Genomic DNA, 24,789 nt, shown 5'->3' with positions numbered 1-24,789 from the left:
CCACAACAGGAGGAGGAGTTCTGGATGAGGTGGAGAATCTGTTGGTTACCATCGGTTTTAACAAGGAGACATGAAAGACATTAGGTATGCGTAAGGAGGGAGGCAGACTCAATCTAAAGGCTACGGGATTAATAATCTCAGAAATAGCGAATGGGCCAATGAACTTGGGAGCAAATTTTTTACTGGGAACCTTTAAACGTATGTTCTGGGTGGATAGCCATACCCTGTCACCGACTGAAAAACTTGGAGTCATTCTCCTCCTTTTATTGTAGAATTTTTTGGAACGAGTGGTTGCTTTATTTAAATTTATCTTGGTCTGTTCCCAAATAGCAGAGAAATTACGACACAGAGAGTCCACTGCCGGAACTTCAGAAGATGAGATTTGAGAGAAGGTGGGTAGTCTAGGATGGCAGCCATAAAGAACAACAAAGGGGGAGTTAGAGATGGCCTCATGGAAATGGTTGCTATGGGCAAACTCGGCACAAGGGAGAAGATCCACCCAGTTATCTTGGTTACTTGAGATAAATATTCTTAGAAACTTCTCTAATTCTTGGTTAGTTCTTTCAGTAGACCCATTGGACTGGGGATGATATGCGGAAGAGAAGTCAAGCTTAATTCCGGACTTATTGCAAAAAGACCGCCAAAATTTTGATATGAATTGTGATCCCCGATCGGACACAATATGTTGAGGACAGCCATGGAGGCGAAATATTTCTTTAATAAAAATATCGGCTAAGGAGGAGGAAGAAGGAAGGCCTTTAAGAGCAATAAAGTGAGCTGTTTTAGAGAAGCGATCCGTGACCACTAGCACCACAGTACAGGATTTGGAAGGAGGAAGATCCGTGATAAAATCCATGGAGATCTGTGACCACGGGTAATCAGGAATGGGTAATGGGAGCAACCATCCATAAGGCTTTTTCCTAGAGGTCTTGTGTTGAGCACATTTGGAACAAGCCGAAACAAATCTCTTCACATCGTCCAGCAAAGAAGGCCACCAGTAACTTCGGGACAACAAGTCCCAGGTCTTGCGGATGCCGGCATGCCCAGAGAAGAGAGAGTGATGAGCCCAGGTAAGGAGCCGAGTGCGTAGACGTGGCAAGATGAATGTTTTGCCCGGAGGACAACCCTTGTTCAGGTGTGTAGTTGCCAATACTTGACAGGGATCTACAATGAATTTATTGTCTTCCAAGGATCCATGTCGGCTGGATCAAAAGAGCGAGATAAGGCGTTGGCCTTTGTATTCTTGGATCCAGAGTGAAAAGTGATGTTGAAATCTAAGCGTGAGAAGAATAAGGACCACCTTGCTTGCCGAGGGTTTAGACATCGAGCGGTGCGTAAGTAAAGCAGATTCTTATGGTCGGTATATATGGTGATAGGAAATTGCGCCCCTTCTAGTAGATGTCTCCATTCGGAGAGAGCTAGCTTGATGGCCAGAAGCTCTTTGTCGCCAATCCCATAATTCCTCTCAGCAGCTAACAAGCAACGGGAAAAGAATCCGCAGGGATGAAGTTTTCCAGAAGGGCTTCGCTGTGACAGTACGGCTCCAGTGCCAACGGAAGAGGCATCTACCTCCAGGACAAATGGACATGAACAATCCGGCTGTTGAAGAATGGGTGCAGATGAAAAAAGAGACTTTAATAATCTAAAGGCTTGGATAGCCTCAGTGGACCAAATACTAGTGTCAGCAGATTTATGGGTCAATGCCGTGATGGGAGCCACGAGAGAAGAGTATCCTTTGATAAATTGACGATAATAGTTGGAGAATCCTAGGAAGGGTTGGGTGGCCTTAAGACCCGATGGTTGGGGCCAGTCAAGTATGGCTTTCAATTTCGTGGGATCCATCTGTAGACCGGTGCCAGAAATAATATATCCCAGGAAGGGAATTTGTTTTTGCTCGAAGGTGCATTTTTCTAATTTACAAAATAGATGATTTTCCCAGATACGAGAGAGAACCTCCAGTACATGAGTGCGATGAGATACTATATCTTGAGAAAAGATGAGAATGTCGTCCAAGTAGATGACTACGGATTGATACAAGAGGTCTTGAAAAAGCTAATTCATAAAGCCCTGAAAGATGGCCGGGGCATTGCATAACCCAAAGGGCATGACCAGGTATTCAAAGTGGCCGCCTCGGGTATTGAACGCCGTTTTCCATTCATCCCACTCTTTAATGCGTATGAGGTTATACGCTCCTCTGAAATCAAGTTTAGAAAAGATGGTGGCACCCTTAATCCGATCAAACAATTCGGAAATTAGTGGCAGAGGATACCGATTTTTAACGGTAATGGCATTCAGGCCTCTGTAATCAATGCAAGGCCGGAGGCCCCCATCTTTCTTTTTTACGAAGAAGAAGCCAGCCCCAGCTGGGGAGGCAGACTTGCGGATGAAGCCTCTTTTTAGATTGTCTTGGACGTACTCCTCCTTAGCCTTAGACTCCGGTAGGGAAAGGGGGTAAACACGGCCCCTGGGAATGGGTTTACCAGGTATCAGATCAATGCCACAATCCCAGATTCTGTGAGGAGGAAGTCTAGTGGCTTCTTGTTGACAAAAAACATCAGAGAAGGTTTGGTATGGTTCAGGCAAAAGAGTCACAGGAAATTCTTGGGAATGTCTGGCACTATTCGGAGGAACCACTCTCTGAAGGCAGTGAGAGAAGCAGGACTGTCCCCAGGACAATATGTGACCTGATTTCCAGTCTAAGGTGGGGGAGTGGAGACGAAGCCATGGAAGTCCTAGGATGGAAACATTGGTTTCATCCCAATCGGTGCAAGGGTGTCCGAATTCATAACCAGACAGACAAACATATATGTAAGATATAAATACAGTATATGCCATTATAATCAGCCAGGTATGTATAAAAATGGTACTATAGGGGGAAGGAACATATAAAATAAAATGCAATATAAAGGGAGTTTTGCTATTTATTTTCATTATTTAAGATTTATAATTTATAATAATAAAGCATCACTGGGTTAAGTAACACTAAAATAGTACCTTTATTTTTATTGACAATATATATTGTACCGCAAGCCACCAGTGCTCTGTGCTTGCTCTCCTGGGCTAATGTCTGCCAGCAAGCCCCTGTACAAAAGTGTACATATATGGATTCTTTCAATGGGACAGCTACTGCTGCACAACCAGATCAGAACTCTAACCTTTCTTCTACATATAAATATGTAGTGCATGTATTTCTAATTTATATATACTTCAAACAGATATAATGTAAAATATTATTAAGGTATTGTTGATAGTTTTTACTTATCTCCAAATATAAGCTTCACAGAGCTACAATGTCTCCAATGTCTGAATTGACCATATTCACAACAAATGAGAAATGATTTCTCTTCCCACTTTACTAAAGATCAACTTTCTAGAAAAAAAATTGTTGAAAATAAGCAGACGGCTAGATATGAGGCATGGATAGTGGTTTAGGCAAATTGTTTAATTTTTTAGTAAATTGATTAAAAAACTCTTTTAGCTTTAGTTTAACTGAAAAAGTAATTTTCAGTAATGTTTCAGTGAAACTCAAATTTTGATGAAATATATTTATCCTCATGAAGTTTAAGTCTAGTGCCTGGTGTAATAAATAATACATGCAATTCCTTTAGAATGTGTTTCAACAAGAAAACTAACAAGATATTTTCATAAAAAAAGAAAACAATGTTTTATTTAAAGACATACAAAACAACAACAAAAATACATTACCTTCACTATAAATTAAATAAGATAAGTTATGTTGATCATTCATACTAGTTGACAAACATAGTGAAACAACAATTGCTTCATGCATATATTATCCACTGCATATCTTACTGCTACTTGCAAATATCTTAGGCATGGATGGACTAACCAGCACATCATCATCATCATCATCATCATTTATTTATACAGCACCAACATATTCTGTAGCGCTTTACAATTGGGGACAAACATAGTAAACTAATAAACAAACTGGGTAAAACAGACAAAGAGGTGAGAAGGCCCTGCTGATAAAATGTACCATAATCACTTCTGATATCTACTTTAAAATAAAATAAATAGTTTAATGGTTACAAAACGAAAAATGGCGGAAGACAATGGAAGTAACTTAATGACTAGATACATAGCAGGGTAAATTTTGACTTGTTAGTATTTAGGGGAATGATACAATCAGTGATATTTTTCATTATACTTTGTATCTCCCTGAAAGCAGAACCATTACTAGTGTTAAGCAGACAATAAATGTAGTTTTTAAACCTTGTGGAAAATGTGATGCTAATGTTATGTGCATGAAATTCATGAATATGTAAATGACTTTAAATGCTATTTTTGTCATTAACTTATTACCATACCACGAACAGTAATTTATACCACCTGTACCCATCTTCAAACTGTATCTATATGGTAAATGCATATACCGTATTTTATATAGACAAAATAAAAATGAATTTTCCCTGTAGCGTCCATTAATATTAATTTAAATGAGATGCAATAAACCTGGGTTATTAGGTTTTATTATACAATTTAATAGTGTACAGCAAAAGGCCCGCTGTATTTTACATGCAACCTCCTTGTCCTAATAATCCTGGTAATGTGAGCAATAATTCAAGTTATGCTCACTTTTATTAAAATACTTGCATCGGCAACTAACAGCGTTGCTCTTTTATTTATATTGAAAACAAGAAAAAAAACTGTTTAATATCTGTGCATATTGCAACAAAAGAGGCCTTTATAAAATAAACTGAAATATGGTTAATTCATAAAAATTTTAAGGCGTTTTATAATTTCACATATACTATATACTATGTTATAGTTCCTGATGGAAGAGTTTGGGAGATTAGTGGATCACTTGCAGGCATGAGATGCCTGAGTTGGGGTCTTGTTCATCCTTATAGACTGCGATAACCATTTGTGTTAGTTTAATGTACATAACATAATATAGATATTGTCATTTGCAAACAATATAGAAAGAACAAATGTAGGCTTTACAGATAGAAAATAAAACAATTGTTGCTGCTAATAAAATTTAACTTCATGCCAAGGATGATAAGCAATAAAGATATATTATAACCTCAACACCTCCAAAAAAATAAGTAGTTACAAGTGTTACACTAAATAACTATAGATCACGCTAATAGTGGCATAAGCTCTTATGCACTCCTCCTGGGGAGGGATTGATCTTGGAGCCTGGTCTGGTGTGAGGCTCTTTCATTACTGCACATCCTAAGGTCTAAATATCTCTTCTGCCTCTAAGCTCATGTAGCCACAGGCCAGAGAATACCCCTGCTGTCAGCGCAATCTCTTCAGATCAGACTTCATATACCCAGTAGATAAACTTTCCACAATTGTGCACCAAGTAGTCCAGCTTGATGGGGGTATCAATCCCCAGTCAAAGCTTATTAAAAGAAGAACCACACCATATGCCCCTGCTACTGCATGGTAAAGACTTTGCACCTGTCTTCTCAAGCCTCCTGAGTGATTGCCCTTTCCCTTCTCCTTGAGAACCAGAGTGACTATTAAACCTAATGGGTCTTTTTTATATACAATCTTTTATATAAATTATTTGAAAGCCAATTGTCATGGCAACACTTTCATCTGTGTAAACCTAGAGCTTCCCCAGTGCAGGGCTTGAATACTTATGCAAGTAGTGTTTTGCAGGGGGGGGGGGGTGTTTGATTTTTAAATCTGCAGACAAGTAATGAATTATGAGTTTGAGTTTGAAAATTTACTTTAAGAGCCTACTGGTTTACAATAAAAATACTGCCTTGAACATTACAATGTATGCATAAAGCATACATTGTAATGTGTCTCCCTTCTAACTGCAGTGTTGGAGTGAAAAGTGTTGTTATTTTTTTTTTAAATGGTTCTGTGCAATGGGAAGTTAGTGCATTTAGGTTTACATAATGTAGATAGCAATGTGATATATGCAAATTGGCTGGCAATGAGGCATGTGAAATTGTAATGAGTTGCTGGTCCAACACTCACCCACCATCCTGCTCAGGATCCAATTTCTGCTTCAAACCAGTTCTGCTCATACTTCCTTGTAGGCTCACAGGATATGCTACAAGCAGGGACCAATATGTAAAATCTTAATGTGCGGTTTTGATGCAGTTATTATACATTCAGCAGTTCTCCATTTAATTGATCAAAACCATAAGCAAAAATTTCATTTTATGTGGTTTTCACGTGTTTATGTTGGCTCATCTACTTTGCCTAAAGTGACTGCGCACAGATGTTAGACTTGAAGAACTAATATATTAGATTATGTTGCCCAAGTGTTGCACACCTAAAACGCATTATTTAGCGTTTTTTTTGTTTATAATGTGTCAACTCTTTCAAGTTATAACATTTTCAATAACGTCTCTTCTTTCTTTGGGGATGCAATATTTTCTATGAGCACTAGACCTGTGTGAACATTCTTACCATCTTAAAATCTTTTAAGGGGTGTGAAGGTATAGGAAGCTTACTTTCACGGTTGCATTCCTTTAAGATATTGTATTAAGGACCTTGCTTACAAATTTCCACCTAGCTACATGTTTTGTTCTAGAATCATCATGATCATCATCATTTATTTATATAGCGTCACTGATTCCACATCGCCGTACAGAAAACTCACTCACATCAGTCCCTGCCCCATTACAGTCTAAATTCCATAATATACACACAGACACAGACAGACAGAGAGACTATGGTCAATTTGATACAAGCCAATTAACCTACTGGTGTGTTTTTGGATTGTAGGAGGAAACCAGAGCACCCGGAGGAAACCCACACAAACACGGGGAGAACATACAATTTCCACACAGATAAGGCCATGTTCGGGAACTCATGACCCCAGTGCTGTGAGGCAGAAGTGTTAACCACTAAGCCACCGTGCTGCCTAGAATACAATATGCAGGCTTGGGTTAATACAGAGGCAGGCACCTCTGTTTTGGTCTTCTTGGGAAAAACTGCACTATGTTATAATTACGAAAAGAATATCAGATAAAATCCCATTCACTTAAACTTCATTTGCCCGAATAAGGTCTTTCTGAAACTTTATTTCACCAAGGCATAGTAGAATAGAGTATAACAGGTAGTAAATCAACATGAAGTTATCATAGTTATTTGATGGAATGAATTCTGAACTCATAACAGTTTCTACGAACTTCTTATACTAAAATAACTGTTTATATATGCAATGTTCCAAAGTTATTGTGATGTGACAGGTTTGGGTAAGTTTATTATTCCTAAAAAGTATATTTTATTAGCCTTAAGCAACTATCTGTAAGATTCTTACATACATGCTAACCTTGCAAGTTTTTCATAGTGTGTTAGCTTTATTTATCCTTCTGATAAATAAACTATTTATTCCCTTTATTTAGCTATCCCAAACAACTCTTCCAAATTGTCTCCTTCTCTCAGGGGTCTACTTAACAAGTGATAAAGTGTCAAAATGATGTTATAAACACTGGCAAAGAGCTCTTTCACCACTTTATCTTATTTAACAAAGGGTTAATGTTTGAGAAATCATAAATTTCCCCATCATTAAACTTATTACCAGAACTTACCACTGTCCTCATAGAGCTCTATAGGAATTTTATTAAACTAAACGGTCATGACATCTCAGGCTGGTGTTACTGGTCTTTTTCAATGGGATCCAACTGAAACCTCTCTAGCTTCACCGTATTCCAGGTGAAAGCGCTATGCACTTAGCCCTTCCTCCATTCGCTGAAAGCGTTAGGTTACCGATGCAAGGAAAAAAGTCTTAATTGAGAGGGGTGGTGGTCTGTGCAGGGGCTTTCAGAGCAACCCCAGTATAGTAAAGTGTGGCGGTACTTCATTATGTACCATTGCAATTTGCAGTGATACATATTGATAGCTACCACACTGGGATCATAAATAGACCCCGAAATCCCTTACAAAACCTGCAAACCTATGAGCTTCATTTTACATATGTTCTGCTGACATAAAAGCAGAATCAATATAAAAATAAGGTTTTCCAAACCAAAAAAGATAGAATAGATCATACCAATCCTTTGCATTTGCAAACCCATATTTACCACAAGCAGGCTTTGCCACTGCATTTAATTTTCTAGGTGTGAAATTGAGTAAATCATGCCCCCCAGCATTAAAATTAACTATTAATAAGAAAGTTGCATGAATCTGGCTGGTGAAGGGGAATACCCCAGCAGTGGATAGCAGTTGCAATAGAGAGCTCTTGTTTTATACAGTTAATGACACTTCACACATACTTTTGAAAATTCTGGCTCTACTTCTCTTATGGTACTTACTAGTTTCTTGGCCATTTATCTACCTACACTAGCAGGAAGTGAATATCAAGTCAACAGGGAAAACGTTATTAATTACATGAGTTACTAGATATTAGATGTCAGATGTTATTTAATTTAAAAAATGTGGTTATATTAATTGAATTAGATGAGCAGTCTACTGCAGCTAGCTATCTACCCATGGGCTACTCCACCATAGCAAACTGGCTGTGGTCTCATCAGCATTTAAATTGAAAATAACAGCACTGTTCCATTCCTGTACACCCCTTGATCTGACTACAGATAGAAAATTATGCATATATATTTTTTTTCTTTATAAATAGCACCGTATATCACATATACCTGCCGAGGAGTTCTATACTACTTCTATTCTTTTAGGCTGTATATAATTATGAGTATCTGTTCTTTTGCTGTATATATAAATAGCTGTTGAGCGCAAATTCACTGTTTTGTTGTCTGTATTATCTGTCTTTATCGTGGTGGTATAGACTATTGCACTTTACCAATTTTGTTTTGTATGAATGGTTTAATTATCTGTTTTATAAATGGTATACAGCTAAGTGTCCAACAACACTTCCTTTGCTACATGTAATTTTCCATAATAGATATTATTTTCAGTATCTTACTGTTTATATGTAGGAATTGCACAACACCAGTAGGGACTGACATGAATACAGTTGAATGTGTATTTATGTGTATTTCAGTGCTTTGTAGAATTCTAGTTCTGTATATTATGTTCTGCTTTGTGATGATGTGTATGTTTAAGACTGTCCAATTGTGTTGTAAAGTTTATGAACAGTGAAAAGAAAAGTGAGTGTTATTACATTAACATTAATTGCTCCTATTTGGCAAATTCAAATGTTGGGAGCTATGACAAACACCCTAGCTGCAAATCCCAGAATATTGCTGACTAGCACTCTTTTATGTACATACTCTTTAGCTGTATCTTGTGGAAGGAAAAATATTATGACAAATTGTAATATTTTTGGGTTTTATGTCATGATAATAAGAAAATAAGAAAAACATCTTGGTCAGTATATCTTCTCCCAACTTCAGAGTCTGTATTCAGATAGAGCATAATTATTTAGATAAATGGTAGTGAATTTCTGTCACATAGCACCATTTGTATCTAATGGCATTGCATTAAAACACAGAGGGTTGAATTAATGCAGCACAGTTATTAATATTAATATTAGTATTTGTTTATAAGGTACCTCAGATTCCTTAGCGCCGGATAGAGAATCAAGTAACAAACAGATGAGGCAATAGACATAAGCAGCAGCACAGATGAGTCCGAGTAATGCTATAGGGACACACACAGAGTGCAATAAAAGACATAACAGGACTTAGGAGGGATTCAGACATTAGACAGACATGGCAAAATAGGTAGAGAGGATTCTGTCCATGCATTACATTCTAGAGGGAGGGGTGGTGAGTGACAGTAGGAACAACTGGTAGAAAATTGAGATGGCAGGCAAAGGAAGAGAAGGTGAAGGATAACATTTTCAGGAGGTGGTAGGATAAGCGAGCTTGAAAAGGTGAATCTTCAGTGAGTGTTTGATGAATTGAAAGTTAGGGGATAATCGAGTGAAACAAGGTAGAGAGTTCCAAGGGGGGGGGCAGAAAAGCAGAAATCTTGGAGTCGAGTGGAGTGACCAGGTGGGTATGTACCTCAAGCAAATGTCAGAGATGTAATGGGAAGAAGTGTTGGTGATGGCTTTGTAAGTGAGGGTAAGGAACTTAAACTGAATTCTGAAACGGTTAAGGGATTTAAAGAGAAGAGGAGCGGAAGAGGAGCGATGGGAGAGAAAGATGAGCCTAGCAGCAGCATTCCAGAAGGCCAGTGAGAAGGAAGTTGCAATTGTTGAGATGAGAAACGATTAGTGAATTGACCAGAATTTTAGATGCTTCCTGAGAGAGGAAGGGACGGATTTTCATGATGTAACGAAGGAGGACGAGGCAGGATTTGGTGAGGGACTGGATAGGAGGAATAAAGATGAGGGCAGAGTCAAAGATGACTCCAAGGGAGCAGGCTTAGATGACAGGAAAGAGAGTTATATTGTCAAACAAGAGGAAAATTTTGCGAGGAATAGCAACATAGGTAGAAGGAAAGATGATAAGCTCAGATTTGGATATGTAGAGTTTGAGGAAGCGCTGTGACATCGAGGTAGTTACAGCAAAGAGATAGCTAGATACATGGTTTAGGAAGGAGGGAGAGAGGTCAGGGAAGGAAAGATAGATTTCCGTGTCATCAGCATAGAGGCGGTATTAGACGCCAAATGTTGAATAAGTTTTCTGAAAGAGGTGGTGTAGCAAGAGAAGAGCAGAGGACAGAGAACAGAGCCTTGGCATACTCCAATAGAAAGAGGAAGAGGGGGGGGGGAGTAGGCAGCAGAGATGCTAAAGTAGCAGCCAGAGAGTTAGGAGGCAAACCGGGAAAAAGCAGTTTCGCGAAAAACCTAGGGAAGGAGGGATTGTGAGAAGAAAATAATCAATGGTTTCAAAACCAGCAGAGAGGTTGAGGAGTACAGGAAAGGGGAAATGACCTTTAGACTTTGCAGAGAGTAAGTCATTTTTTTACTTTAGTGAGGGCAGTTTTAGTTGAATGAAGTTTATGGAAGCCAGACTGGACAGGGAAGAGAGATGGAAGAGAGAAAGTGGGCCAGACAATTGAAGACAAGTCGTTTGAGTATTTTAGAAGCAAAGGGAAGCAGAGATATGGGGCGATAGTTGGAGAGAGTGTGTAGTGTGCAAGCTAATTTCCAGGCATACAGAACTGCAAATATGTGTTTTGTGAATTAATTCCTAGTCATAGCTTGATGTTGCTCAGGTGCTGTGTACAGCCAGGGGTTAAAACTTTCAAACTGAAACTAAATCAATGTGTTCCTTTCATTATGTTAAACTCCTCTGTTCTCTCCAGAGACTGCTTGTAGATAAGAGCCAAGACCATGGTTCCAGAAGAGCACCCTGGGCTAGATTTACTAAGCTGCGGATTTGAAAAAGTGGGGATGTTGCCAATAGCAAACATTCAGATTCTAGCTTTCATTTATTTAGTACCTTCTACAAAATGACAGCTAGACTCTGATTGGTTGCTATAGGCAACATCCCCACTTTTTGAAACCCGCAGCTTAGTAAATCTAGCCCCCTGTATCAATTTATTGCATGGGTCACAAAACTTGAAGCCTTTGAACTCATCTCTTTCAGGACAATGATATGCACCAAACCCAGACATGTCGACTTCTGAGACAGGGTTGTATGTTAATGACAATTTCAAACTGAAAATGGAAAATATCTTATATATTTTCGCCAATATCATACATACAGAAGGCATGTGTGGTATACAGATGAAGGGAAACTAATGACCTGTTGTGTGGAGGTAAAATCATATTTGTAAGCCCTTCTGGTGAGAAGTTAGGACAGGATAAATAAAACCTGACTAAAAAAGGTGTTTTCAACAGGAGCCATTAAACCCTAAATTGCATTTACACAGACTTTAAGTTCTGATCTCACAGGAAGGTGGGCTGTGGGTCCTGCAGCATGTTTTAAAACTGTCTGGTAACTCTAAGGAATTGTTCACTTTTGGAGAGTCAATCTGATATTAAAGAGTGTCACATTTTCTGGTTATCCCAACAACAGAAACTTATCATATGTGAGTTTTATCAATTCCGCATTTATCCTTTTTATTTTTTTTTATTTTTTTTTACAAGAATCCAGTGCATTATACTTTTGTATGTCATTTGATTAATTGTTTTATCTTAAGCATTGTGGATGTGTTTTCCATATTAAATTACACTTAATGGGCCTGAGTCATTTAGGAGAGCAAAACTAAAAAAGGACAAAACAATGTTGCATTGGAGAGGGAGGTAAATTTAAAATGTTGGGACAGATTTATAATTGGGGTAGGGCATGTCCTAGATCAACTTTACATTTCAGTGTAAGCATAAAAGTATCAATTATTTGTGGGCTGCATGAAAAAGCATTTTCCTTACGTGCAAAATAATAAACTAATTTGCACCCATTGCTTTGTAACATGGTTTGTCCAGGATCAAAGGTAGTCCTTTTTTACCTTAAACTCAATAATGACTCAGGCCCAATAAGTTCAAGTCGCTGTGTTCTTACGAATTCACACAACAGTTTGGTCAAAACGCTACATAGTTGAAACAGGGGAGAACATTGTGGATTATGGTAACTCTGATTAAAGTCAATTGTGATAGATTAGTTTTAAGGGAGAAAAAAGTTTTCCTGAATAAGTTATTCACATAAAACTTTGGTGGTGGAATAATTGGTAAGGCAAAGCTAGTGAGTAGCATAGATAGAGCAATATTTAATCATTTTAGACAGACCAGGTGGTTCTTTTTGATTAACCCTTTTTAACACACACATCACGAAGGCTCAGGTGAATGCTGATCGTGACAGAGCGGATGGGTCAATGGAGGGTTTTGTGAGAACAGGGGAGATTAGAGCATTTTTGAAGGCCAAGGGTAAAATGACAGTGTAGAGAGAGAGATTAAAGTGGTAAGCAAGATGTCAACAGACATTGGGATGAAGAGAGCAAAGGAACCTGGCAGAAACAGGGTCAAGAGGACAGGTTCTACAAGAAGAGGAGGAGAGAAGACTGAGGATCTCAGACACAGTTACAGGAAAGTAGGAGACAATTTTGGCAGAGGGTGAGATAGAGAGGACCGATGGAGGTGAGCCAAAGGCATAGTAAATGTAATTATTTTAGAAATTGAAAATGTACTTTAAGTATTTTAGATACTGGGAATAAATATACATCTTTAGTTTATTGTATTTCAAATGTAGCCCTATTTTTATTTTGTTCTTGCTTGCGTACTTTATCATTTAGAGGTTACATAGCTCTATGGCATATATGAGAGGCTTCAAAAAAAATTCTAATGTGAGCTTAAAGAAAAATCCTTGTTTTAAGTAAAATTATATTTTAAAATATTCCTTAAGTCCACAGGAAAAAGTACAATCACTATTTCTCTTATCAACGTCAGTCAAACTTTTATGTACCCATGCAAGTTACAGATTTGAGACACTCTACTCCTACTGACTTAACACAAACACCTATCCATTCCTATTCCAATTATAATGCACATCCCTAGCCTCCCCTGAAGTTTAACATAGACACACATCAGTTCAATTACATTATTTTTACTATGGCATAAACCAAAATGCCACAGCTCAAAATCCACAGCAACATGCTCTCACAGCAAACTTTACTTCAGCAAACTTTATTTAGCCACACTATTCCCCAAATACATTACAGCACGACAAGATTTGGAACTAGTCTCACAGATTTCAAGGTCTTCTTTAATCAGCCTTTTGTAATGTCCTAGTAAGTTTTGACTTCACATCAATGAGCCAAATTGTACACTATTCATGTTATATTCTTATGCTATTGGTATGACTTAAAAGCTAATTCTACTTTCTACAAAATGTTTTTAAAAATTAATTACCCACCTATCTTATTTGTATGATGACTGCCCCTGCCATGGAACCCTCTTCATATAGTTTAGGGTAGAAGGATGATAAAATCAGGCTCCCACAATGGAGATTGCAGTGGACTCTAATTTTGACCTGTCTCACACTTCATCATACTATCACTTCAGTCCGCTGATGTATTCACATTTGAAAGCCTTGCAAAAACATTTACCACCCAGAGAATGTAATTATGACAGTAGACTGAAGTGACAGAATGATGCAGTGGGAAGACTCAAGATTATACACTACTGCAATTAACTCTACAAATTAGATCCTCCTATCTGGTGGTCCGAGTTCCTTGTGTGTCCTAGATGTTGCAATCTATACCATTTAGACAAAAAGGTGGGAAATATGTTTTAAAACCATGTTTCCTAAGTGTAACTAGCTTTTATTTTTTAAATCTGCTATACCATATCTATGAAATATTTTGAAAACTGTTATAATACATTATAAATATCAAATATATTAAGTAGACCAGTATCATGTCATAAATATATAATAACGAGTGCTGATGCAAAATGTAAAGTGAGATTTTTATTTTACCATGTAGACTGTCGGTTTGGATAGCTTGTTTATGTTCTATTTAGGCGGTGAACAAAGTCATGCATAAAAAAATAAAATAAAAAAAAATAGATAATGGTTTTACTCCGTCCTCGGGATTCCTTGATAAATGTAATTGAGGCTTCAAAGCATTTCAATGTATGCCAATAAATCTTTACTTGTATTTCCTCTGTGAGTTTTATACAGAAAGTATCGCAGAAACCTTTTACACACAGCAAGAGTCAAATATTCCTGTGGGGTACAAAATGGGTAGTTTAAGGGAGTAATTGACTTTTAAGATGTGAAGGTGACAAGAAGTATAACAGGTGTAGGACGCTGTGTCCTCATTCTATTATTCATGAGAGATACTTCATTTTGCTCTGTACAGCAGATGACCATTTTAATTACTCATTATCAGTATTGCAACACTGGCTCAGTTGAGTATTTAAAGTAAATAATTTATTTAAAAGGAAAAATGTAGGTCAAATATTCTTCATCCAAAATGTAATATAATATAGCACTTATTTAAAGTTTACAAACCTTGGCTGAAGTTAAAGATAAAACTGACACACTTTTCAAATACATGTTTTAAGTGCAGAAAGCTAAATAACCACAATTTACAATGTGCAAAGTAATTATGTTTGTGTTAATTTATTAAATACATACAGAACCTAGCATCTGGTATGCTTATAGTATGTCTGGCTCATAAAGCATTAAATGAAATAGCAAAAAAGAATGTAACAGGTAAAGACATGAGAACTTGCAAAGACAACAATAGCAAGAAGAGCGCTACCATGCTCGAAGACTTACCCTAGAAGACTATTTGTATCAATTAGTTTTCAGACTTTTGATTTAATCTATATATTTTCATTGACTTTTACAACAATTTACACAATTAAATAAAATAAATAAATGAAAACATTTAATTAAAGTAAACATAAAAGCAAAATATTACTTACCTGTGTTCAGTTGAACCCCCTAATCTGTCAGGTTCCTAACTACAGTGGAGATCTAACTTTTGCATGCCATTCCTTGCATCCTTTCCACTGTACTACTCTACTATTTCTTGTTTTTCATCTTCATATGGAACATTATGACACATATATTCTTGGTAGTGATTTCTTTTTAGCAAACACAAGAAAACTGAATATAAAAACATTAATAGAGGACAATTATGCATAAATGTACATACATGTTCTGGCTGCTGATTATCAATATATTATATTATTATAAAACACAACAATGATATTGCAAAATAAATCGAGTTTTATCACCTATATTCTCATTTATACTAGGTTTGGATAATAATAATTGTTCACCACAATAACAGTATTATGAAATGTATCTAATTGGCATGAAATACATAGAAAAACACTAAACATATATTGCCTATCATTTCACTGATATCACACACCTGACACACTGATCATTATACACAGTGCTTTTTTTGTAAGAAAAAGGATGCCGGAACTCACCTCTCTCTGTGTAGCCCTCTCTTTCTGCCCCCCTCATTTTTCTGTAGTCCTGTCTTTCTGCCCCTCTCATTTTTCCGTAGCCCTCTCTTTCTGCGCCCCTTCCCTGCTTTCTGTAGTCTGTACTTACCTTCTATGTTTCTTTTCTCGCTTCTCTGCTTGATCGCGGCTCCTCTCACTGGCAGTGTTGTGATGTCACAATGCTGCCGGAGCCGGAAGCAGGACACTAGATGCGGTGCTGCACTGTAGCAGCACCGCAGAGAAAAAAAAAACGTTAAAAAAGTAAATTAAACATTGAAAACCCATGGATAAAAGCTGCCGGAACGCCGTTCTGAGCTTTCTATGACAAAAAAAGCCCTGACTATACATATGTTACACCAATATCACATACCTGATACACACTGACCTCGATACACCCTATACACATCGGTCACCTTACACATGTCACACTCAGGGCCGGTGCTAGGGTCCTTGGCGCCCTAGGCACACTGTCAAAATCGGCGCCCCCCCGCGGGCGCACTTTAAAAATCGGCACCCTCCTCCCTTCTCCCCACGTCTTTCCTTACCTTGCCTCCGTAAAGAACACCCATACAAATATATATGTTACCCTCCAGTTGTTGTAAAACTAGAAACTCAAACAAATCAAGCATACTGGGGTTTGTAGTTCCACGGTACTGGAAGGCAATATATTGCATAAAATGGGTTTGGACAGTGTGCGCATTGGTGTAACTAGGTGCATGAACCTTAGGGAAAATGTATTTTGACAAAAAAGGGCAGCAAAGTGGCTAAGTGGTTAGAACTTCTACCTCACAGCACTGGGGTCATGGGTTCGATTCCAACCATGGCCTTATCTGTGTGGAGTTTGTATGTTCTCCACGTGTTTGTGTGGGTTTCCTTCAGGTGCTACAGTTTTCTCCCACACTCCAAAAAACATACTAGTAGGTTAATTGGCTGCTATTAAATTGACCTTAATTTCTCTCAGTCTGTGTGTGTGTGTATTTTATAGAATTTAGACTGTAAGCTCTATTGGGGCAGGGACTGATGTGAGTGAGTTCTCTGTACAGCACTGCGGAATTAGTGGTGCTTTATAAATAGATGATGATGATGATGATGATGATGATGATGATGACTGTTACTTAGAGGTAGTTCGTACCGCAATGTTCGTCTTTGCAATTCGTCAAATTCACCAGGAGTATCTTGTTGTTATCCTACTTGAGGCCTTTTTCACGTGTTTAATGTGTTTAATCTTTTGCACATGGTTTCTTTCTTTCATAATTTATGGGCATTATATGTGGAAAATCAGGCAGAAATTATTTGTATTTATTTTGATGTGAAGAGTAGGAAATCCCTGGCTGCATCACAGTATTTAACAAAGTCGTGGCCATGTCTGACTGAATAGGTCATCCCAGACAAGTATGTGAAATGATAAGCTTACTGATTTCTTCAGCCAGGGAAGTCCCAATGTTTATAGATTTTCAGTTCAGGGGTCTCCCTTCAGCTGACCATACATTTATGGACAAATAAACTAACTAAATGCTCAACACTTTTGGGGTTTGCAAGGCACAAACACTGGGTCTGAACATTTTTATTGAACATGTATGATTAAAGCAAGTCTATGCCTAGCTGCATTTAAATTGTATTAATATATATTGTCTCTAGATCTCAATAATATATTTATATTGCAATAGTTTAACACAATGTTACAATTGAAATGTTATTGGACTGATGCACCTTAGGCGACAACACATCTTTCATGTCAACTATATAAAGCTAGAACATATAACAACGGTGTTTTAAAAAAAGAAAAATACAATAACCATAGTAAGATAAAATATAGAGTATATATAAAATATAGATATATTTTCATAGTGTGAAAAACTATAATTGTTTAAATAACTGTACTGATTATAAAGTGATAGCAGAAAAGATTAAAACATATTGAAACGCTGTGTAGGAAGCAACTATTCTTGCCTTTGAAAGTGATAAAAAAGTAATATATGCTGACCTGTCATAAGAGAAAAGAGCAGACTCTGCATCCAGAGCTTTTGACTGCGAAGGATAGTAATAACAGAGGTTGATGTAATCAATAATGAATGAATTAATAGAAGGCTGGAAATTGAACTCTAGCATACTGAGCATACCGAGCTCTATAAATAGTGTAGAGGCTGATTCATACAAAAGCAAAACAAATCGCATTCTATTTATAAAGTAAAACCCCTTAAATGATAAATTACAAGTTTAGATTGTAAATAGATCACTTTATTCTCTGAGTTTTGATTTCCTAATTGATTTTCGTTGACATACATTAGATAACCAAAACAAACACGTTCTAATGTTTGTTGGCATTTTCAATTGTACAGCACTACAGAAAATGTTGGTGCAATTTAGCTACCAAGAAAAATAAAAACTATGTTTTAAAATATCATAGGAGAATGGATGACTGTGCCTGAAACATCCTGCCTGAGTACAGAACTGACATCTGTTGACAGGGGCTAATTGTACAGCCCAGAACTGGTCCAGGAAATCCCTTCAATTTCATTAAGAAGGAGTCTAACATATTAGATATTAGTATGACTCACAGATTCCATACTTCTGGCTTGTGACCGACATTTAGATTGGACTGTAGGGAGGGCCGGACTGGGACTAAAAATCAGCCCTGGTATTTAAAGTACACAGGCCCACCTCAGTTCAAGCATGAAAGAAACAGTGTGCCACCGTGCAGCGGCGGCGCCTAAAAGGGCGTGGCCGCATTGTGTTGTGGGTGTGGCCAACATGGGGTATTGATACATACATTATAATAAAACATTACATTTATCACCCCATCCCCAGCCCACTGTACTTATCTATGCTTCTGGTGCTGCTGACATCCATAAGGGTGGGAACTTCCTGCAGAGTGAACAGGGAAGCTCTTTGTTTCACGAGATTACCAAATCTTGTGATACTTAGATCTCCTTGGCTTCCTCTGCAGACTGTGTCCTGTCCGGGAACTGAGAGCAGCTATCGGTTCCCTTCCCCTAACCAGAGCTGGATTAAGGCGCAGGTGGCACGGGGTATTTAAGACAGCAGGGCCCCTATTATGTAACATGGTTATCATTTTAGAGAAATACACAGGCAATACTGTGTGCACTACTGTTAGAAGCACACAGCTTTGCCTTCACAAGCAGTACGTTGTGAAGCAGGACATACCTCCCAACTGTCCTTGCAGTGAAACCAAATCCTGACTAAGTGAGTCTGTCCCCAAAAGCTTCAGGACAGTTGGCAGACTGTCCTGCTCTCTCCTGCCTGTCTTGCTCACTTTCACCACTTGTAGCAGCTGGTTTCTTTAGCTCAGTTCTTTCTTGTCTTGATCCTGCAATATTGGATGCCCTATTTTGAAAAAAATGGGGTACATGAGATTTAGAAAACTCCAACCAGCCCCGGTGTTAAAACAATAGCACTCACATTTTATAATTAGACCTCCCTCCAGTCCCCACAATAATAATAATATTCACATTTAATTAGTAGACCTATTTCCCTCCAACCAGCCCCAACATTAAATTAACAGTATACCCATTTACTCAAAACATATTTCCCTCCCTCCAAACAGTCCCAGCAATAAATTAAATAGCATTAAAGTTTAATAAATATAGCCATTTTCCACAACCATCCCCGACAACAAATAATTCATATTCACATTTAATAAATAGCCCTCCTCCCCAAAATCAGCCCCATATTCAATTGATAGCCCTAAACCACCCCAGCATTAAATTAAAGGTTCTTTCACCTCACCTTAAATAATTAGCCCTAACCTACACTCCACCATTAAGTAGCCTACCTCCCACACGATATTAAGATCCTCCCTCACATATTATATTAAAATACACACATACACGCACACAATATGATCATGGCCAAACACACACGCACACTATAGCAACATGGGGCCACCCATGCACACAATTAGCCACACACACTATTAGCCCCACAACCACACTATTAGACACACTGTTAGCCCCACTGTTTGTTAGCCCCACTGTTTGTTTGCTCCACTGTTTGTTTGCCCCACTGTTTGTTAGCCACACTATTACTTATAAACACAGACACACTATTCCACATGGGACAGCACCACGTGACAGGTGCCATCCCATATGATTACTTGCATAGGCGGCAGACACTGACACTCCGTTCGCCGAGCAGCGCGCAGAGTGCTGCTGCTCGGCGGACATGGGGACCGGCCCATCTGGCCATCGCCCCTTCTGCCATTTGCCAGAAGTGCCAGATGGCCAGTCCGGCCCTGACTGTAGGTATAAAATGCATCTGAAAAGAATTATGCAATGGCGTGTTTATGCTGAGTTGGATGTATCTTAAGATATGTATGATTCAGCATACTATGTGAAATGTGTCTGCTATATATAGATTTTAATTTCTTTATATAAATGATTCTCTCATAAATTGCTTTATTAGTTTATGATAATGCAGTAGAAATGCCAGTCACATTATCATCAAGTTGAAAAAAAAGAATGCCCTGCCCTCAAAAAGTGCTCTAAGTACAGGCGCTCATAGCCTGAGCTTATTGCTTCTATTGTAGAGGGGCAAATAGCATGGGTCCCCCAGAAAGCCACAACCAGCAGCAGACTATGACCAGCAGCAGACTATGGCAGGTCACACAATAACAGGGAAACCTGCAATGTGGTGCCCAGAACCAGACTGTGAGCCACAGATTGCAGCCACGTTCAATTCATCTTTGAGTGCAACGGGCACTTACAACAGCCTACGAGAGGGAACAGGGTGAGGTACAGGTGCATGTCCATAGTCGATGTACAGTAAGGGCACACCAAGTACGAGCGCACGCAGCAGCATCCGATTCAAGCTCTGGGCATCTCTCGGGTACTGTTTTTCAGCCATATCTCTTGCTCAATCTACCTATCTGGTCTAAGTGCCGATTACTAGTGATGACTGCTGAGTATGTAGGCTATTACATATGTTTGCAATCAGAAGCAACTCTAAAAAATTATTTTATGTACAGTAGACATTTATTACTAAATGTATTTCATGGATAAAACAAATTAAACATACTTTTTTATTGTTTATTTATAATAATAATTATTAATGTCTATAGTATTACTAGGTGACATTAATAGGTGACATTAATTGAATCGTTTTTTATGTCTGTTCTTTTGTAAGTTTATATTCCACATACTGCATTTATTTATTGGATGTATCCTGCAGTATCTTGTCTAGTAGAGCAGAGCAGACCTACACCGTATCCATCACCATGTGTTGTCACATCTGCTCCTTGTTGAATTGGGACTTGTATGGCCATTATACGTGCGTTTGTTAAAAACAACACACATTACATTCATTTTGCATCCCTTAATGAATCAGGCACATCATATCAGTATACAGAGTTAAGTTGAAATGTAGAATTTACAATCAATAAAATCCCACCAATGTGGAAGAACTCACGGGAACATTTTGGTGATCATATGCCCAGTATACACCAATGATTTTTTATTGTCTATTCTAGCTAAGGAAGAAAAACATGAGTACATTTATTTCTTGCAATGTTGTTGCTTGGATTAACAAGAATTTTCAACAAATGTGATGAGTAAAATAAATGGCCACAATATGAAAACACCATTTCAAATATGAAAATTTTATTTGTAGGGACAGTATACTAAACAGTATAAATGTAAAAGAGAAATATTCATATCAGAGATATGTGTCATTTTTAACTAATATTTCTGAGCAAGCATTCTCATTTTTTAGTAGAATTTGGCCATTATGTGGTACTGTGCCATATGTAACTTGTTTATGTCTAATGTTATATCTTCACTGTAAGGGTCAACACCAGGACTTTTAGCTATGGCCACCAGGACTTGAGTGTTGTGAAAGAGTCAATATTTCCAGTGTTGACCCTTCTTTTTGAAGACCTCTGCAATTCACCCTGGCATGCTGTCAATTAACTTCTGGGCCACATACTGACTGATGATTGTCTAATCAATGCTTGCAGTTTGTCAGAATTTGTGTGTTTTTGTTTGTCCACCCGCCTCTGGAGGATTGAACACAAGTTCTCAATGGGATTAAGGTCCAGGCCAAGTACCCCAAACTTTTAATGTTTTGATTCTCGAGCCACTTAGTTATCACTTTTTGTCTTATGGCAAGGTGCTCCAATTTTGCCTAAGAACACAACCATGAATAAAGAATGGTACCAAAACATCCTCCAACTTCTCCTAACCATCCAAGAACAGTTTGATGATGAGCAATGCCTTTTTCAGTATGATGGAGCATCTTGCCATAAGGCTAAAGGGATAGCTAAGTGGCTTGGAGATTAAAACATCGAAATTTTGGGTCCATAGCCAGGAAAATCCCCAGACCCTAATCCCATTGAGAACTTGTGGTGAATCCTCAACAAAAACCCACAAATTCTGACAAACTCCAGGCATTGATTAGGCAAGAATGGGCCGCCATCAGTCATTATGTGGCCCACAAGTTGATTGACAGCATGCCAGGGCGAATATCAGAGGTCTTTAAAAAGAAGGCTCAACACTGCAAATATTGACTCTTTGCATAAACTTAATGTTAAAGCCTTTGACACTTATGAAATACTTGTAATTTTATTTCAGTATACCATAGCAACATCTGACAAAAAGGTCTAAAGACACTGAATCAGCAAACTTTGTGAAAACCAACACTTGTGCCATTCTCAAAACTGTTGGCCAATGACTGTATTCCAAAATGTGATCAACTTCAATGGAGTTTTGATTGAAACTGATTTTTGTTTAATGTTGAAGATTGCAACTTGTTTTTAACTCTTTTATTTATTTTTTTCTACTTATTATCATGTATTCATATAATGACACCATATTACAACAGAGAATATTTAATAATCCACTTCATTCCTTACTCCACTGGATCTTACAGTCTCTACACCCAAGCACACACACACACACACACACACACTGAGACACCCACACACATACATACAGTCCCTCTGCCACTATGTCTATGCATGCCATTTTTTCAGTCTTATGGGGGAGGGGGGTAAATTGAGCACCCCCAATCATTTAAAAAGCTGGCTCTTATGCACACATACTGTACACTAGCATCCATATTGGTCACCAGGCAATTAACCTACCAGTATGTTTTTGGACTATGCAAGGAAACCCATTGGAATTACATATAACACAGTTAGGACTCTGGTCAGCACCCCAGCAATGTAAGACAGCAATGTTATCCACTTTTTATAGATGCAACCTTGCAGATACAGCTGGACATTTGTGAAAAAAGTTACACAAAACAGTTCAGACTCTATCTTTTTTTTTTATATGGGTACTTGAAAAACACAAGTTAACATCTGATGGTTGACATGAGTTGAAGCACCTTTGTTTCTTATGCTTCATGTTTCATAAATGTCTCAGATTCTGTAGCTGCTCATATTTCATTACTGCAACTTTTGTATGCAAAAATGACCTCTTTGTGCTTTGTAATATTGATCTATATATTTTACTAAACATGTATATAAAATTATAGTGTGAATAAAATGTACAGAGTGTCAGATGGGAAAAAGGCAAGGCTTACTTGTAAAGAAAATAGCCTTTCCAAGCCTGGCCTCACAAAGATGAATGACATATTTTTCTTGCAAGTTTAAACAAACTATTTTAAAATGCTGTTTTATATAGGATGAAACCACTTTTATAGCATGAAATATATTCATGCATTTTTATCTAAGATCCAACTCTATTTAATATTTAATTACATTATAATAGGATAGAGAGATCTAAAAATACCATGTACTTCTAGACACTATAGAGTAAGTTAAATAAAACTGTAAAATTCATATATTTAGTGATAAAAAGTTCCAAACCATGAATGCTTATGCAACCACTGGCCAATTTGTTACATTTGCTTCATATGGTATATAATAATGCCTGCAGGATGATTACTTATTACATATTATAATATTTTCCGATTTGTATCAGTCTAAAGATTCATCAAGTAATTTGTAGCTTTCGGTATTGGTTCTAATGTTATTGAAACTATTTTCTGAGTTCATCTATACAAAATATACGTTAAAATGATTCCTTAAATGAAATCATCAAGAAGCAATGTCTTAAAGAATATTTAGGTTTAAATAAACTAGAAAATTGCTAATCTGTTGCATAGAAAGCAACCCTACACAATAATTTAATTAATGAAATTAATTATTTTAATTTCATATCTTACAGCATGTGATAACTGTATTTTGAAGGTTAAATATTTAAAAAGACCACAATATTGTTATTGGATGGAAAGAGAAAATTAAGCACAGTACTATTTTTGTCTTGTTTTAGGACCAAACTGCTTTGCAGAGACTGTTGTGATACCAGCAGGAAGAGAAATAAAGACTGATGACTGTACTATATGTCACTGTACCTATGAAGAAGGCACCTGGAGAATTGAACGACAAGCATTGTGCACTAGACATGAATGCAAACAAATATAAAATTAAAAAGAAAAAACCTCAGCGGTATAAATGGACTTATGGCAACGGACAATCTGAAAGGAACACGTGGGGAAATTATATGATTTAAAAAAAACTGTTCCTGCCACTGTATTCCTTTTTCATAAAATGTAAAATATCAGAATTTTGAAAAAATTAAGATATAGATTTCTGTCTGAATAAATGTGTATTTTTCACAGTAATTAATTACACTAAATATTCTATGTATCTATACATCCTTTAAGATCATAAAATAAATGTTTTATATAGATAATACAATAAAATGCAGTACATTTATTGAGTTTTGATGCCTACATATTTATTAAGAAAAAAGTTAGGTGTAACGTATTTTAATAAAAATAAAAACAAAAAACAATACTGATACTGATACTGAAATAAAAACTATTTAATATTTTTTAGAGATTATGCGAAATTAAATATATCTGAATTTAAAAATATTTTTTTATATTAATTGTACTGTTATTATTTTCCAATAAGTATAGCAGGTTATTATTGCTGTCTATATTACGTTCTTAGTGTTCAGAACAATCCATTTATTGCATAAAATGCATAATATAAA

General features: G+C 37.3%; 1 protein-coding gene across 1 annotated transcript in view; it reads left to right on the top strand.

The window, feature by feature from the left end:
- Positions 1 to 24,505, top strand: part of VWC2 (von Willebrand factor C domain containing 2) — a 398,261-nt gene extending 373,756 nt beyond the window's left edge. The window contains exon 4 of the mRNA XM_075211295.1: positions 24,061 to 24,505. Coding sequence (XP_075067396.1) covers positions 24,061 to 24,212 — 152 coding nt within the window. The 3' untranslated portion in view covers positions 24,213 to 24,505. The remainder of the gene's footprint in view (positions 1 to 24,060) is intronic.
- The last annotated feature ends 284 nt before the right edge of the window (positions 24,506 to 24,789 follow it).

This window comes from Mixophyes fleayi, chromosome 5, assembly GCF_038048845.1.
Source record: "Mixophyes fleayi isolate aMixFle1 chromosome 5, aMixFle1.hap1, whole genome shotgun sequence".
Classification (NCBI taxonomy): domain Eukaryota; kingdom Metazoa; phylum Chordata; class Amphibia; order Anura; family Limnodynastidae; genus Mixophyes; species Mixophyes fleayi.
Note: the sequence above shows the minus strand (reverse complement) of the source record. Positions and strands in the feature narration are given on the sequence as shown.